General features: G+C 36.5%; 1 protein-coding gene across 7 annotated transcripts in view; it reads left to right on the top strand.

Moving 5' to 3' along the window:
- Positions 1-18505, top strand: part of TANC2 (tetratricopeptide repeat, ankyrin repeat and coiled-coil containing 2) — a 398932-nt gene that overhangs the window by 285754 nt on the left and 94673 nt on the right. For all 7 annotated transcript variants that reach the window (XM_066262672.1, XM_066262671.1, XM_066262670.1 and 4 more), the window contains one exon: positions 1456-1589. In XM_066262672.1, coding sequence (XP_066118769.1) covers positions 1456-1589 — 134 coding nt within the window. The remainder of the gene's footprint in view (positions 1-1455; positions 1590-18505) is intronic.

Genomic DNA, 18505 nt, shown 5'->3' with positions numbered 1-18505 from the left:
CCAACACATAAACACAAAAAGCAAAAACATTTTGTGAAAATAGACCTGTTGTGTAATTCAGGCATTATTACATTACCTCCAAGTATACTCAGTATAGTAGTTAGGGAAGCTCTAATACAAGACTGTATTTTCCTATCACCAGAAGTCTCCGTGTAGTTATGATTTGGTTTCACATTTGCCAACAGCTGCCAAGCCCCCAACAGCTGTTTAGTAAGTAACCACTACCCTCTCTACTTTGCTCACTTCAGAAGTCTGTTTTGCCAGTTTGTGCACACTGACTTCACATTAACTTTTATTTCTACTGTTCTCTGAATACCAAACAGAAAGGATAGATACTCAGACAAAAAAAGAAGACATATTTAAAAGGAAATAGCTAGAAGACAGAGGGTATCATACAGTAATTACTCACAAAATCAAATACCAGATAAAGGGATATAGGGTAAGAAAAGAGAGTGAACAACAGAAATGACACAGTGACAGTCACTGAATTTAATCTCAGTTGACACAATTCTTCAAAGTTTTTTCACAGCCATCTTCTACACCTACCCTCCTACAGTTATTCGGAGTTCTATCCAGTGACACAGAGAATTCACTCTACCAGTTGAAGGCAATATGACTCAATTAGTCTTAGTGATGTGGAGTTAAATGAGGACTCTCTTCCCTGATTCCTCCTCTTTTTACCTATTGACTATCAAATAACAGTCTACTTATTTTGGTACCCATTTTTAAGGAATGACCTGTATTTATAAATATATTCTGTACATTCTAGTAGTAGATAAGTCATTTTCTAAATTACATGAACATAGGGAATTGCTTTTAAAAAAAAAAGCTTCATTAGGCTGTAATTCACATACCATACTATTCACCCATTTAAAGTGTTCGATTCAATGGGTTTTAAAAAGACATATACTCACAATTATATAGCAATCACCATAATTTAATATTAATGCATATTCTTTTCCATTGAAAGAAATCCTATGCCCTTTAGTAGTCAGTATCCATTCTCTCCTTATTTCCCACCATGACCCCTAGGTTAGGTAACCACTGATTTTCATTTTGTCCCTATAGATTCCATTTTCTGGTCATTTCATATAAATAGAATTATCGAGCATATGGCCTTTTGTAACTGGCTTCTCTGAGTGAGTGTGATATTTTCAAGGGTTATCCATATTGTAGCATAGATCAGTATTCGTTTTTATTGTCAAGTAATAGTCTGTTGTATGGATATATCACATTTAACCATTCATTGGTTGATGGACATTTAGGTTGTTTCCACTTTTTGGCTGTTATGAGTATTTGTATACAAGTTTTTGCATGGACATACGTTTTTATTTTTCTTGGGTATATACCTAGGAGTAGAATTGCTAGATCATAGAACAAATGGAATTTAATCAGTCTTCCTTTAGTTCAGAGTTTATGATTGTCTGATGCAGACATCTCATCTTTTTAATCCAGATGTGGATGCCAACAGAGAGCTACCACTCACACAGCCACCTTCAGCCCACTCATCCATCACCAGTGGAAGCTGCCCAGGAACTCCAGAAATGCGCAGGCGGCAAGAGGAGGCTATGCGGAGACTAGCCTCACAGGTACATTGTGGGCATGCTACTTCCATTTTAACATCGAGGGGGCAAAAGTAGGGAGACCCTAGGTAAAGGGAACAAAAATATGTATAGGTACACATGAGAAAAATGGAGAAAAGTTTCTTTTTTTTTGCTCTTCCTAGAAAACTACTTTATTATTTCAGAAACAGAATCTTAAAGTTGGAAAGGACTAAGTAGATAAGGAAGTTGAGACGCAAGTTACGTATAACTGCTCACAAAAATTAGGGAATATTTCAAAATAAATATGAAGCAATAAAAAAAAGAAGCATTTGATTTTTTTATATTTTTTTAATTAATTGTGTTTACATAGATTCTAGTGATTTTTTTTTAATTAAACAAGGTCATCAGAAAAGCAAACGACAAGTCAAAGAAAGGTGTTCCGTTATACAAGTGAGATGCAAAACCAACTTCTATTTCATCGGTGAAAATGCGCTATACAAAAGGCTGAAAGTACTGGAGTATTTGCACGTTCTCTGGTCCCCTAATTTTTGTGAGCAGGTAGTTTGCCCAAGATCACAGTATAAGTAATAGTTTTTTATTTTCATTCCTAATTAAAAACTTGTCCTTCTACACTATATTATCTGTAATATTCTTTATCTGTTGGGTTTTAGATTTCTATTTTTATCAAAGTAATGCATGCACCTAGTTTAGAAATCAAATAATGCTCCAAGACATAATAAAAACCTACAATTCTCTTTCACTCCTCAACTCACCCTCTCTCCAGAGGCAGCCCCTTTCAGCTTTGATTAATATTCATATACTGCTGTAACTTTGTTAACAGTTTTATACATTATATATTGCTTCTTATTATGGATGATTTTAGCTCTTTTACGTCTTTCCTCCCTCCTTCATCTCAGTACAGTTATGTCATGATTTTTGTCTGAATCCATATTATAGCATTTTCAGTATTAATATGATATAAATATGATTCACTGTGGAATTAAGGATAACAATTACCTTCTTGAGCGATTTTGTTTTTCCTGGGTTTATGAAATGCCTCATTTAAAAACTTGCTTATTTTTCTTCAGACCTAAGGCTAAGTCACTCCATAACACTGAACAGCCCTGTAAAATACCTTTTGATACAATTTGTCACATTTTTTGCCCTGGAGACATTTTTCCTAGAGCCCTCCACTGAGCTCAGTTTGGACCTGTGATGCTCTCAAGGCCTACTACCTAATTGTTATCCTTGAAATTCTTTATTTTTTTAAAGAGGTTTTATTTATTCATTTTAGAGAAGGAAGAGAGAGAGAGAAAGAGAGAGAGATAGACGGGGGAGAGGAGCAGGAAGCATAAACTCCCATATGTGCTTTGACCAGGCAAGCCCAGGGTTTCAAACCAGCGACTTCAATGTTCCAGGCGAACGCTTTATCCACTGCACCACCACAAGCCAGGCTATCCTTGAAATTCTAATTACCTCAGTTCTGTGTTTGATTCCATTGTCATCTTGATTTTTATTTCTCATTTTGGTTGAGCACATCCTCCAGTAGTTTCCTAAGAAAGAATACATAGGAGGTCAGTTCATTGAGACCTAATGTTTCTAAAAGCATCTTTATTTCATTCTTATACTTAACTATTTGTTTGACATACTATATAATTCTAGGTTAAAAATTATTTTTCCTCAGAATTTTGAAAGCATTGCTCCGTTGTTTCGAGCTTCCAATATTGCCATTAAATGATATGGTGCTATTCAGATTTCTTTTTCTTTTCATTAAGTTTTTTAATTTATTGTGTTAACATGGATTCACGTGTCCCACTGAGTATTAACACCCTCACCCTCCAACAACGTACCCCCCCATTCCACTCTTTTGCCCCCTTCCCTGGTGCTATTCTTATTTCTAATCCTTTATGTACAACTTTTCTCTCAACTTTTCTCTCTCTTTCAGTATTCTCTTTTTATCACCATTGTTCTTGAGTCTTTTTTCCCATTTATTCTGTTAGTACCTAGCAAGTGCTGGAGATATGCTTTGATTCTGGGAATTGGTTTAATTGTACTTATTAATAATGTCCTCATACTATTTCCTATGTTTTCTCCTTCTCTAACTCCTTTTAATCAAAAAGTAGATTTATACTGGTACTCTAGTTTTCTTAACTTTTCTCTGCTGTTTTCTATACTTTTGTTTTTCTGTTATGGTTTTTGGCTACCATTAAGAGATTTCCTCAACATTACCTTTCAACACTTTCACAAAAGCTTTTGTAGTATCTTGTTCTTCTTTACTAGTGCAGTCTGTTCTCTTAAGTCTTCTGTAATAGGCACTACAAGACCGCTTGGAAGCTTGTATGTATAGAGATCTTAACTATAGAGCATTAAAATGACCCACCAGCCTTTATTGGAAACACCCAAAAGTCAGTGTTCATTAGTTTCTTTTCTTGTGCTGTTCATCTTCTCTAGCAAAGAATCCATCAATCTCCTCCCTTGAGGATGTATATCTTGGATGCCAGCATTCTGGAGCTAGGAGAAGAGCTAGGAGTTTCCCTCTTCAGCCCCTTGTTTTCAGTCCTGCACTTGATCTCTACCTGTTCTGTGTCTGGTGTCCCTAAGTATAGATTCTCTCTTGTTTAGTATCTTTAGTGAATGTAGTTCTCTTTCCTGTAGATGTTGAGGAAGGTAGTCACCTGCTGGGCAGAATGGGGGTAGATATCTTGGGACCAAACTGCTCCTTATATAAACTTAAATAATTCCTGTGTTTTCAACTCTCTTCCTCACCCCCATTCCAGTGTACCTGGAGTTCTAACTCCTTTGCTTTTCTGAAGTTTTACAGATGATTTGATTTATTCCTGTTGTTATTACCCCAAGCAGGCATTCATTTCACCTTCTTTTATCTGTTAAGTCACTCATGAATCATACATACAGGTTCTGTCTTTATATATTATAATCTGAGATTATAGGTATATATTTCTATAGATCAGCGGTTCTCAACCTGTGGGTCGCGACCCCGGCGGGGGCTGCGACCCACAGGTTGAGAACCGCTGCTATAGTTGGTGTTTGCATTTCTGTTTCTTATTGTCCCTCTTATTTTTGAAGAGTTTCAAGGGAAGAACAAAATGCAAAATGTCTGTCTCCAATATTTAAAGCAGTTTCTTGTCATGGTTTATTAGTAATGAGGAACAGAAAGTCATCTGCAATATCAGAGCCACTCCAGCTCAGAGCCAAAAATGGCATGTTTCCTCCAATTGCATTTTTAAAAATTTTTATTGATTTTTAGAGAGAGAGAGAGAGAGAGAGAGAGGAATTGGGGGGGAGAGAGACAAAGAAAGGCATTTATTTGATGTTCCACTTAGTACATGCCCTGACTGGAGATCGAACCACAACCTTGGTGTCTTGGGACAACCGACTGAGCTAACCCACCTGAGCTCCAGCTTATTTTCACCTTTCCCTACTTATTGGTACACATCCATGTATAAGTGGGCTTCTGAAAACAGCCTAGGGTCTCCCTCATATTCATCACTACCTCAGTGCAACTTTATTTTTTATTTATTTATTTTTTTATTAATTTTATTTTTTTAATGGGGTGACATCAATAAATCAGGATCCATATATTCAAAGATAACAAGTCCAGGTTATCTTGTCGTTCAATTATGTTGCATACCCACCACCCAAAGTCAGATTGTCCTCTGTCACCTTCTATCTTGTTTTCTTTGTGCCCCTCCCCACCCCCTATCCCTCTTCCATTCCCCCCTCCCCCCCGTAACCACCACACTCTTATCAATGTCTCTTAGTTTCACTATTATGTCCCACCTACGTATGGAATAATACAGTTCCTGTTTTTTTCTGATTTACTTATTTCGCTTCGTATCATGTTATCAAGATCCCACCATTTTGCTTTAAATGTTCCGATGTCATCATTTCTTATGGCTGAGTAGTATTCCATAGTGTATATGTGCCACATCTTCTTTATCCAGTCATCTATTGATGGGCTTTTTGGTTGTTTCCATGTCCTGGCCACTGTGAACAATGCTGCAATAAACATGGGGCTGCATGTGTCTTTACGTATCAATGTTTCTGAGTTTTGGGGATATATACCCAGTAGAGGGATTGCTGGGTCATAAGGTAGTTCTATTTTCAGTTTTTTGAGGAACCACCATACTTTCTTCCATAATGGTTGTACTACTTTACATTCCCACCAACAGTGAATGAGGGTTCCTTTTTCTCCACAGCCTCTCCAACATTTGCTATTACCTGACTTGCTAATAACAGCTAATCGAACAGGTGTGAGGTGGTATCTCATTGCCGTTTTGATTTGCATTTCTCTAATAGCTAAAGAAGATGAGCATCTTTTCATATATCTGTTGGCCATTTGTATTTCTTCCTGGGAGAAATGTCTATTCATATCCTCTTCCCATTTTTTTATTGGATTGTTTGTTTGTTTGTTGTTGAGTTTTATGAGTTCTTTGTATATTTTGGATATTAGGCCCTTATCTGAGCTGTTGTTTGAAAATATCATTTCCCATTTAGTTGGCTTTCTGTTTATTTTGTTATCAGTTTCTCTTGCTGAGCAAAAACTTCTTAGTCTGATGTAGTCCCATTCATTAATTTTTGCCTTCACTTCTCTTGCCATTGGAGTCAAATTCATAAAATGCTCTTTAAAACCCAGGTCCATGAGTTGAGTACCTATGTCTTCTTCTATGTACTTAATTGTTTCAGGTCTTATGTTTAGATCTTTGATCCATTTTGAGTTAATTTTCGTACAGGGGGAGAGACTGTAGTCCAGTTTCATTCTTTTGCATGTGGCTTTCCAGTTTTCCCAGCACCATTTATTGAAGAGGCTTTCTTTTCTCCATTGTGTGTTGTTGGCCCCTTTATCAAAAATTATTTGACTATATATATGTGGTTTTATTTCTGGACTTTCTATTCTGTTCCATTGGTCTGAGTGTCTATTTTTCTGCCAATACCATGCTGTTTTGATTGTCATGGCCCTATAATAGAGTTTGAAGTCAGGTATTGTTATGCCCCCAGCTTCATTCTTTTTCTTTAGGATTGCTTTGGCTATTCGGGGTCTTTTATAGTTCCATATAAATCTGATGATTTTTTGCTCTATTTCTTTAAAAAATGTCACTGGAAGTTTGATGGAAATTGCATTAAATTTGTATATTGCTTTGGGTAATATAGCCATCTTGATTATATTTATTCTTCCTAGCCAAGAACAAGGTATATTCTTCCATCTCATTATATCTTTTTCGATTTCCCTTAACAATGGTTTATAGTTTTCATTATATAAGTCCTTTACATTCTTTGTTATGTTTATTCCTAAGTATTTTATTTTTTTTGTTGCAATCGTGAAGGGGATTATTCTTTTGAGTTCCTTCTCAGTTGTTTCATTGTTGGCATATAGAAAGGCTATTGACTTCTGTATGTTAATTTTGTATCCTGTGACCTTACTGTATTGGCTTATTGTTTCTAGTAGTCTTTTTGTGGATTCTTTGGGGTTTTCGATGTATAGGATCATATCATCTGCAAAAAGTGATACCTTTACTACTTCTTTTTCGATATGGATGCCTTTTATTTCTTTGTCTTGTCTGATTGCTCTGGCTAGAACCTCTAGTACCACATTAAATAAGAGTGGAGAGAGTGGACAACCCTGTCTTGTTCCTGATTTAAGGGGGAAAGCCTTCAGTTTAGTGCCATTTAATATGATGTTAGCTGATGGTTTATCATATATGGCCTTTATTATGTTGAGATATTTTCCTTCTACACCCATTTTGTTGAGAGTCTTAAACATAAAATTGTGTTGTATTTTATCGAAAGCCTTTTCTGCGTCTATTGATAAGATCATGTGGTTTTTGTTCTTTGTTTTGTTGATATGGTGTATTACATTAACCGTTTTACGTATGTTGAACCATCCTTGAGATTCTGGGATGAATCCCACTTGATCGTGATGTATTATTTTTTTAATATGTTGTTGTATTCGATTTGCTAGTATTTTGTTTAGTATTTTAGCATCTGTATTCATTAGAGATATTGGTCTGTAGTTTTCTTTTTTTGTGCCATCCTTGCCTGGTTTTGGTATGAGGGTTATGTTGGCCTCATAAAATGTGTTTGGAAGTATTGCTTCTTCTTCAATTTTTTGGAAGACTTTGAGTAGAATAGGAACAAAGTCTTCTTTGAATGTTTGATAAAATTCGCTGGTATAGCCGTCAGGCCCTGGACTTTTATTTTTGGGGAGGTTTTTAATGGTTTTTTCTATTTCTTCTCTACTGATAGGTCTGTTTAGGCTTTCTGCTTCTTCTTGACTCAGTCTAGGAAGGTTGTATTTTTCTAGGAATTTATCCATTTCTTCTAGGTTGTTGAATTTAGTGGCATAAAGTTTTTCATAGTATTCTACAATAATTCTTTGTATATCTACGGTTTCCATGGTGATTTCTCCTCTTTCATTTTGGATTTTGTTTATATGAGTTCTTTCTCTTTTTTCCTTGGTAAGTCTTGCCAAGGGTTTGTCAATTTTGTTGATCTTTTCAAAGAACCAGCTCCTTGTTCTATTAATTTTTTCTATAGTTTTTCTGTTCTCTAATTCATTTATTTCTCCTTTCTTCTGCTGGTTTTGGGTTGTCTTTGTTCTTCTTTTTCTAGTTCCTTAAGGTGTGAAGTTAAGTGGTTCACTTGGGCTCTCTCTTGTTTGTTCATATATGCCTGAAGCGATATGAACTTCCCTCTTATCACTGCTTTTGCTGCATCCCATAGATTCTGATATGTCGTATTGTCATTTTCATTAGTCTGTATATATCTTTTGATCTCTGCACTTATTTCTTCTTTGACCCATTCATTTTTTAAAAGTATGTTGTTTAGTTTCCACATTTTTGTGGGATTTTTTTCCTCTTTTTTGCAGTTGAATTCTAGTTTCAAGGCTTTATGATCAGAAAATATGCTTGGTACAACTTCAATTTTTCTGAATTTGCTGATGTTGTTTTTGTGGCCCAACATATGGTCAATTCTTGAGAATGATCCATGTACACTGGAGAAAAATGTATACTCAGTCACTTTGGGATGAAATGTCCTGTAGATGTCTATCATATCCAGGTGCTCTAGTGTTTTGTTTAAGGCCACTATGTCTTTGTTGATTCTCTGTTTGGATGACCGATCTAGAGCCGTCAGCGGTGTATTGAGGTCTCCAAGTATGATTGTATTTTTGTCAGTTTTTGTTTTAAGATCGATAAGTAGCTGTCTTATATATTTTGGTGCTCCTTGGTTTGGTGCATATATATTAAGAATTGTTATGTCTTCTTGATTCAGTGTCCCCTTAGCCATTATGAAATGGCCATTTTTGTCTCTGAGTACTTTTCCTGTCTTGTAGTCAGCATTATCAGATATGAGTATTGCTACACCTGCTTTTTTTTGGATGTTATTTGCTTGGAGTATTGTTTTCCAGCCTTTCACTTTGAATTTGTTTTTATCCTTGTTACTTAGATGAGTTTCCTGTAGGCAGCATACAGTTGGATTTTCTTTTTTAATCCATTCTGCTACTCTGTGCCTTTTTATTGGTGAGTTTAATCCATTTACATTTAGTGTAATTATTGATACTTGTGAGTTCCCTATTGCCATTTTATATCTTGCTTTCTTTTAGTTTTGTGTCTTGTTTGATCCTTCTCTTTCGTTTTTCTATGTTTTGTTTTTATTTGGTTGTATTCCATACATCTTTCCTCTGTTGCTATCTTTTTTATCTCATGTGCTTCTGTGGTGGTTTTTTCAATGGTGGTTACCTTTGAGTAATGAAAAGGGTCCCTACCCTGTTCATTGTAGCGAACTATTTTGTGAGTACTTTTGCACTCCATCGTCCTTTGCTACTGTTAATCTCCATCTTCTCCCCCTCTTTCTTTTTGTTGTTGTCACAGTTTAAATTTGGTTTTATTGTGTTCTTCTTGGAGCTTTTACTTGTGGCTCTGTTTTTTTTTTGTTCTTTGTATCTGATTGGAGAACCCCCTTTAGTAATTCCTGGAGTGGGGGTTTTCTGATGATAAATTCCCTCATCTTTTCTGTATCTGTGAATGTTTTTATTTCTCCTTCGTATTTGAAGGATAGCTTTGATGGGTATAGTATTCGTGGCTGAAAGTTCCTCTCTTTCAGGACTTTAAATATTGGGGTCCACTCTCTTCTAGTTTGTAGAGTTTCTGCTGAGAAATCTGATGATAATCTAATGGGCCTTCCTTTATATGTTGTATTCTTCTTTTCCCTGGCTGCCTTGAGAATTTTTTCTTTGCTGTTGGTTTGTGTCAATTTCATTATGATATGCCTTGGAGTAGGTTTGTTGGGGTTAAGAAAACTTGGAGTTCTGTTTGCTTCTTGAACTTGAGGCTTTAGTTCTTTCCACAGGCTTGGGAAGTTCTCATCTATTATTTGTTTGAGTATGTTCTCCATTCCATTTTCTCTCTCTTCTCCCTCTGATATACCTATTATTCTTATGTTATTCTTTTTGATGGAGTCAGATAATTCTTGTAGGGCTATCTCATTTTTTTTAATTTTTGAGTCTCTTTCTTCTTCTCTCTGTTGTGCCTCAAGTTGCTTGTCTTCTATTTCACTAATCCTCTCTTCTATCTGACCTGTTCTATTAGCTAAGCTTGTTACTTTGTTTTTCAGCTCGTGAATTGAGTTTTTCATCTCTGTTTGATTTGTTTTTATAGTTTCAATTTCCTTGGACATATATTCTTTGTGTTCATTGAGTTGTTTTCTGAGCTCCCTAAATTGCCTTTCTGTGTTTTCTTGTATATCTCGGAGGATTTTTAGGATTTCTATCTTGAATTCTCTTTCATTTAGCTCCAAGGTTTCCAATATATTAAATTTTTTCTCCATAGATTTTTCCTCATCTAGCTGTGTTACCTCTCTTTCTTTTGTATCCATGATATTCGATTTTCTCTTCCTTAATGGCATCTGAGGGTGGTTTTGTTGATAGTATTAATGAGATTTAATAAAGAATAAAAAGTTAAAAAAATAAAAAAAATAAAAAATCGAAGAGTTGTTTTTTTAAAAAAAAATTAATGAAATAAAGAAAAATAAAATAAACATTTAAAAAAAAAAAGAAATTATTCCCCCCCTCCTTTTTTCCTCTCCTCTCCTCTCCCCTCTTTCTTGAGAAAATCTTGTGGTGGACTGTGAATTATAACAAACAATGCCTGTGATGGAGGGCCTGAATTGGGGAAAAGTAATGAAGGGGCAAAAAAAAAAAAGGAGAAAAAGAAAAAGAAAAAAGAAAAAAAAAGAGCGTATGGACCCACAAAAAGCAAATAAGGAAAAAATTTGGGTCAAGAATAAAATGATTTGCTTTTAGGTGTTGGTTGTCTAAGAGTTATGATGAGAGGAATAAGAGGAAAACGGAAAAATGGGGGGACAAATTAAAAAATTACTATTGTATTTAGTGGAACAAGAACTAGATAATATGGAGAGCCAGGGATGGGAGCACTGCTAGTGAGTTAAAAAGGTGAAGTAAAAACCCCCCAAAATGCCACAAACATAGGTTTGAGTCCCAGATAAGATAATTTGTTTGTTATTGAGGTTTGAATGAGAGGAGATGTAAAGGAGAAAGGAAGAAACTAATATAGAGAAAAGAAAGAGAGAGAGAGAAAAAAAGAGGGAACCACTAAAAGAAGAAAAAAGAAAGGAGAGAGAGAGAGAGTTAAGGGTTTTGGAGTGCAACCCTCATAGAGAGAAAGGAAGAGAAGAGAAAAGATAATGGGAGATGTAACACTTATGGGTAGTGTAGTTCAAGGAGAGGAGAGAGTAAGACCGGTAGAGAGTTAATCGGCCAAATTGGAGGAGGAAAAAAAAGTATCAAGAATGAAGATAAGAGAAACAAACGAACAAATATAATAAAATGGGATAGGTTATAAAGTCTGCAGATTATTCTTGATTTTGAGAGGTTATCTTCTTGCTTTTTCTTTTCTCTCCCTCTTCCTGGTCGGTGACTCTGTACCCCGGGTTCTGCCCCTTTGGCACACTCAGGTAGAGGTTTGCAGTTGATAAGTCTCTATGGCAATGTCATGTATTGTGCTTTAGTCTCATTGGCAGTCGAAGCTCATTAGCATTTATAGGCTCCGACAGTGAGAGAGTCCGTGTTCCTGGAGCCTTTCTCCTAGTCTTTCCTTCCTCAATTAGTAGCCTGATAATCCTGCTATGGGGTTGCTGCTGCCTCTGCCTGGATAGTAAGAGGCTCAAAGAGCTGGCAACTCCCCACTCTATTTCCACTCAGCACAGGGCTCTGGGTAAGGCTCAGTCAGTCAGAGCTGCTAGCATAATCAGGCGGGGTTTCCGCCCACTCAAAGACCTCTGGCTCTGCCACTCTGTCCGGTAACACAAGCGGGCGCCCACTTCCGGGGCGCTTGGAGGAAACTCTCACTCACTGTCTGCGACCAGGATATCCGGCCAGCAGTCTCACGCTCTGAGTGAAACCCCTAACCGCAGGGAAAAGTTGCAGCGTTGGAATTGAGTCTCGCTCCGTCCCCGTGCGCGGCTTTTACAAGGCGCTGGGGCGGCTCGAGATTCCGCTTTGGCCCACACAAAGGCCCCTGACTCTGCCCCTCTGTGCGATAACACGGGCATGCACTGCCGAGGCACTCAGAGGAATCGCTCACTCCCTAGCTGCGCGCGCAGACCAGGATATGAGACCAGCCGCGTTTCCCTCTGAGTGAAAAAACCCCCAGCACGGAAAATTTCCATTGTTGGAATTAGTTCTCGCTCCCTCCCGTGCGCGGCTTTCCCAGGGCGCTGGGGCTGCCCAGAGACTCTGCCCTCGGCCCACAGAAAGGCCTCTGACCCTGCCTCTCCGTGGGGCAACACGGGCACCCACTCTCGGGGCCTAGGAATAAATTCTCGCCCACTAACTGCGCACTGACCAGGAGACCGGGTAAAATGGCCGCTCCGCTTGTCTTTCTTTGTTTGAGTTTGGCGCGAGTGTTAGCTTGTATTACCCGGGTTGCCACAGGATCAGATTTTCCTCGACTTGGATCTCCGTGCCACAGCCTGGTTCGGCCGTTTGTGTCGCGGCGGCCTGGATCTATTCACCCCCTTTGCCCGCCTCAGTTTCTATATTCACAGTTACCAGAGAAAGCCGCCCTGTTTAGGTTAGTGAGGAAGGCGGAGCATTTCTTACTCCCTATTTCCTTCGGGGTTTGGTTATATATTTAGCCAATTTTTCACTCAATCATACCTTTGGGTGTATTGCGAAGCATCTGGAAACTCCAAGTATAGGTTTTTCTGTTTCTGGTTGAAGATCTTGTTGAGTTTTGGGGGAGATTTATCGGTATCGCTTCCTACCCTGCCATTACTCTGACGTCATCCCCTCAGTGCAACTTTAAAAGACATCTTTCTTTTTTTTAAATATCCCCTATAAACTGGCTTCAGCCTCTTCTTTAGAACAATCAGAATAAATGTCATCTTAGAAATACATGAAAGCTGAGAGCTTCCATCATCACAGTCATTCATTTATTAATTTAGAATGTATGTTTGGAATGCCTGTAATGCAAGACTAAAGTTAAAGCAGTGAACAAAACAGACACAATTCTTGCTGTTATGTAGCCCACTTTCTCGTGGTGGGAGAAGACCAATAAACAGACAAATGAATAATATGTCAGATGATGAGGAGTGCTAAAAAGAGCTCAGAGAATTAAGTCTCCCCATGTTATTACTCATTAGTCTATCATCAAGAGAGACAGTCTCAAGATGTTTATATTCAATATTTGGAAAATGTTAAATATTATTACTGGGAAATTAGTTATTATAGTTGATCATTTTAAACTCCATAATTGTATATTTCTTGAGCAAAATATAAATAAATCTTTTTTGTACCGAAAGATGGGATTTCTTACGTTTATGTTAAACATTGTATAAAAAATGGCTCCTTAGCCTGACCAGTGGTAACAAAGTAGATAAAGCGTTGACCCAGAACACTGGGGTCACTGATTCAAAGCCCCAAGGTCGCGGGCTCATCACTGTGGGTCACTGGCTTGAGCTGGGGAATTGCCCATACGATCCCAAAGCTCACCAACTTAAGCCCAAAGATTGCTGGCATGAAAACTACAAGGTCACTGGCTTGAACAAGGGGATACTGGCTCAGCCCTGGTCAAATTATGTATGAGAAGCAATCAATATACAACTAAAGTAGAAGCAACTATAGTTGATGCTTCTTACCCTCTCACCCTCTCTATTCCTTTCTATCTCTCACTGTATCAAAAAATGGAAAGGAAAAAGAAATATCTCCTTAGATTAAAATTGATATTTATATTCAGTATTTGGAAAAATGTTCAATATTATAAGTAGGAAATTAGTGATTAATTATACATATGGAACATAATTTAAATTTCATGATTATTTTTTCCTTAAGCAAAAAATATAAGTATACTTCTTTGCACCTAGTGACAGGATATTTTAAGTTTATATTAAGCATTTTACAAGAAATGGCCTTAAATTAAGATTGCATATTATCCCAGTAATTATAAAATATGTTATAGTTCAAGTGTATAAGTTTGTACTATAAAATCATAGAACAGAAACCATCAATCCTGCTTCTCATCTATAACAAACCAGTAAGCAGAAATTCCTTTTAATAAGATTTTCAAATCAATTAGCATTTTGATGAAATAAACTAAAATGTGAAAATTAAAAGTGTCCTTGAAAAACCTCCTCAGCTGATGTTCTTAGTGTCAGTTTTTGTATATCAGTCATTATCATTAGTAGTTTATAGTTTTCTTGCTGCTACTTAATTGAAAACACTGAAGAGTCTTTGCCACAACTTTAGAACAATTTTATTTGTTGATAAAAGATTTTCCACTTGAAGCAACATTTACTAGCGTGGCATCTCTTAAATGTATTTCCAGTTACTATTACATATATCTTCTGAAATACATAATCATAGTAGGGGCCACAGAAATCTTATTCAGGGCCTTTCCTGGATATGTGAACTTAATTCTAATAACTGTAGCTTTTCCAGGTTTTGAATCTGTTACTACCAAGTGGTCATACATGCAGACTTCACCAGACAAGGAGAAGCTGGCTTAATATGTGTTGAGTTCAGTACTATTTATATTTGTTATGTCAGTTCCTTATTCTTACCTTAACCCTATGACGTGGTCATTATCCAGTACCACACCCTTTTGATTATAAAGGTTTTATAGTATGTTTTCATCTCTGGTAGCCAGAATTCTGCTATTAGCAAGCTTTGGGTAATGTTTAGCTTTGCTGTAATTCTAGACCTAAATAGCTGCATCTCATAGATTTTTATTTCTACTCAGTTATAGATCACTGATTACCAAAATGGTTAGGGCCAATGCCAAATAAAATTTTAAAGAAAATTGACTATTTTATTTAGGTCATCTGGAATTCCTCGAGAAGTAGGTCGGTCTGGCACAGTATATTAGCCCAAGTACATTTAATCCAAAATTTATGAAATTCTTTCAGAGGACTGGTAGTATTTCAAATTCTCTACCAGGATTCATTTATGGGCACATGAATCTAATTATAATTTGACCTAATACGTTGGTTGGGAACCATTATTATGAATAAGCACTTAGTTGAATGCCCTAAGATTATTACCTAATAGAAAATATTGACATTTATATTTATTTAGTAAATAATAATTGAGTTTTCATTAAATGCAGACATATAATAAATAACCTATGGCTTATTAACTGTGTATGGTTTCACAGTTAGCAGGAAAGAGAGGCAATTAAACAAGTGATCATAATAGTTAATAAGAGATCATAATAGTTAATAGTTAATAATATGAGACAAAGATTCCTCAAAATTAAAAACAGAACTACTGTATGGTTCAGCAATTCTACTTCTGAGTAAAAAGAAATCACTATCTTGAAAAGATATTTTCACACAGCCCCCAATGTTTAAATTGATCCTCAAACATTTGGAAACATATTTAAACTCACTAATAGAGAAATGCAAACTAAAATAACACCAAGGTATCATTTTCACCTGTCAATCTGAAAGAGAACTTTAAAATAGAGCAATACATTCTATTGATGAGGCTGTTGGAAAACAGACACCCTCAAACTGGTGGGAATTAAAATTGGTACAACCCTTCTGGAAGAAAACTGGGTGATACTAAGAAAACCTTTTGACCCAGTTTCCCATTTCTAGAAATCTACTGAAGATACACCTCAGATGATACAAAAATATATATGCACAAGGTTATTTATTACAGCTTTGTTTATAAATACAAAAGTCAAAAACAATCTAAACATTTATACATGGAGAGAAGCTAAATAAACTATAGTACATCCACTCAGTGGAATACTATGCAGATATAAAAAGAAAAATGAAGAAGATCTTTGTGATTTTCAGGATATACTCTTAGGTGAGGAAGAAAATGCAAAAGAATATGAGATGCTAACTTTCATGTGGGAAAGGAAGTGATGAAAGAAAATACACATGTATCTGCTTATTTGTACAAAAGAAATATAGGAAGGATAAACCAGAAAGAAAAGAGATTGCTCAAGATAGGAAAGGAACGGAAAGAAGTGGGCATGGGAATGGTGTACACAGATGAAGAAGGATTGACCCTTCTTTAAATATATCTTTTTTTTATAGCTCTGACTCGGAAACATACTAATGTTTCATACATCCCAGAAATAGTTAAAACCAACTAGCATGTGGGGGGAACCCCAAATGGAATGCAAACAATCGCAATTGAATCTACCTGTATTATAAATAACATATCCACACCAAGGAAGGCAGAGGGGAGAAAAAGTTAAGTTTGGAAAACAGTATTTTGGCTGAATACTAACTATAAGGCTAAAGACAAAAAGAAATGTACATAAATGCTGTAATTTAGTTAACAAATGTATGTCTCATAGGGGTATGTGTTAATTCTAAAAATCCTTCATGTATAAACTAGAATTGAATAAATAAATAAATACATTATAAATAATAGAGCTGGGTGTCTCATTGTTGGGTGAAAAAGTTACAAATAAGAAAACAATTCTACAATGAACCAGATGATACTGGATGAAAATCTGAGGTATTACTATGTATTCATAGTTTTAATTATATATCTGTATCTAAAGATGTATCTAATGAGATATATGTGTGTGTGTGTGTGTGTGTGTGTATAGAGAGAGAGAGAGATACACAGAAATATAGGTGGATGTTTCTGTGTGAGTTAATATATACACATATATTTCCTAGCTCTGTCCACTGAGATGGGCCCAAAAGCTATGCCACTTCAGTCACAATAAGCACAACTACTACTCAGGTCTAGTTTTCTAAATATCATTCTCCAACAAAAGAAATAAGGGTTCTGGAGAAGTAAATGATGCCAAGTCTGGAGCCTGCAACATCTTCTGGTTCTAGAAAGCAAGAAAGTGCTTTTAAAAAGTTGGGGCTTCTTGAGAGAACACAGGCACCAACCTGAGGGCAGTCCTAATAACCAAAGTTGGAACAAATTGAGCAATAAACAAATACTGGATTATAACCAATAGATCAAAATTAATTCATTTTTATTAAATCAGTCAAATAAATTAATGAAAGAGAGGGGTCAGCTCTTTCTTCCAGTAGAATTCCGATTAATAAATATAAAAGGAAAGAGGGAAATAGAAAATCAGTATTAGGCAAACACCACAGTGATAACTTATTTCAGACAAGATCCACTGATGAATGCTAAAATTAGTGGGCAAAAGTTTGAGAATAAACAGGATATGCATAGTCTCAAAGTATCTACCCCAAAATATTTATTAACAACAAAGGAAAATACAGTAACTTTACAGTAGAGAAACCTGGCAGAAACCTTTACCTTAACTAAACGATCAAGGTTTTTGTGGTGTTCTTGCCAAAAAATCTCAGTTGGATTATGAGAAAAACAACAGAGAAACCTAGATTGACTTTTTGTCAAAAGCCTTTGACAAAATAACTGATTACTACTCTTCAAAATGTCATGGTCATGAAAGACAAAGACTGTGTTCTTACAGACTACAGGAGTCTAAGGAGAAATATAATAACTACGTGCAATATGTGGTCCTAGATATAATCCTGGAACAGAAAAAGGACACTAGTGGAAAACTGGCAAAATTTGAATACTACCTTTAGTTAATAGTATTGTACCAACATTATTTCCTGGTTTTGATAATTAATGCTATGGTTATATAAGATGTTAATAATAAGGGAAGCCAGGTGAGGGATATGTAGAACCTCTGTGTACTACTTTTACAACATTTCTGTAAATCTAAAATTAGTTCTAAATTAAAATTTAAAAATCCTGTCAAAAAAATAAAAAATTGTAGAGCTTCAAGCTGGAAAATTACTGAGGCAGAACCCAAATCTGGAAGCTATTCTTAGCTTCCAGTCCCAGAGTGAGTATTAGAGTCAGAGTTGAGAGACAGAAGAGAAGGAAGAGAAAGTATTTGTTTACACTGAGCCTCCAGGTTCCTAGAAATACTAGAAAGCCAAACAAACTCTAAAACAGGGGTTGGGAACCTTTTTGGCTGAGAGAGCCATGAATGCCACATATTTTAAAATGTAATTTTGTGAGAGCCATACAACGACCCATGTACATTACGCATTATCCAATAAAAATTTGGTGTTGTCCTGGAGGACAGCTGTGATTGGCTCCAGCCACCCACAACCATGAACATGAGCAGTAGGAAATGAATGGATTGTAATACATGAGAATGTTTTATATTTTTAACATTATTTTTTTTTTTTATTAAAGATTTGTCTGCAAGCTAGATGCAGCCATCAAAAGAGCCATATCTTGGCCCTGGCCAGTTGGCTCAATGGTAGAGCGTCGGCCTGGCGTGCAGAAGTCCCGGGTTCGATTCCTGGCCAGGGCACACAGGAGAAGCACCCATCCGCTTCTCCACCCCTCCCCCTCTCCTTCCTCTCTTCTCTCTCTTCCCCTCCAGCAGCCAAGGCTCCACTGGAGCAAAGTTGGCCCAGGCGCTGAGGATGGCTCTGTGGCCTCTGCCTCAGGTGCT

Source organism: Saccopteryx bilineata, chromosome 2 (assembly GCF_036850765.1).
Source record: "Saccopteryx bilineata isolate mSacBil1 chromosome 2, mSacBil1_pri_phased_curated, whole genome shotgun sequence".
NCBI lineage: Eukaryota > Metazoa > Chordata > Mammalia > Chiroptera > Emballonuridae > Saccopteryx > Saccopteryx bilineata.
This window is presented reverse-complemented; position numbering and strand designations above follow the sequence as displayed.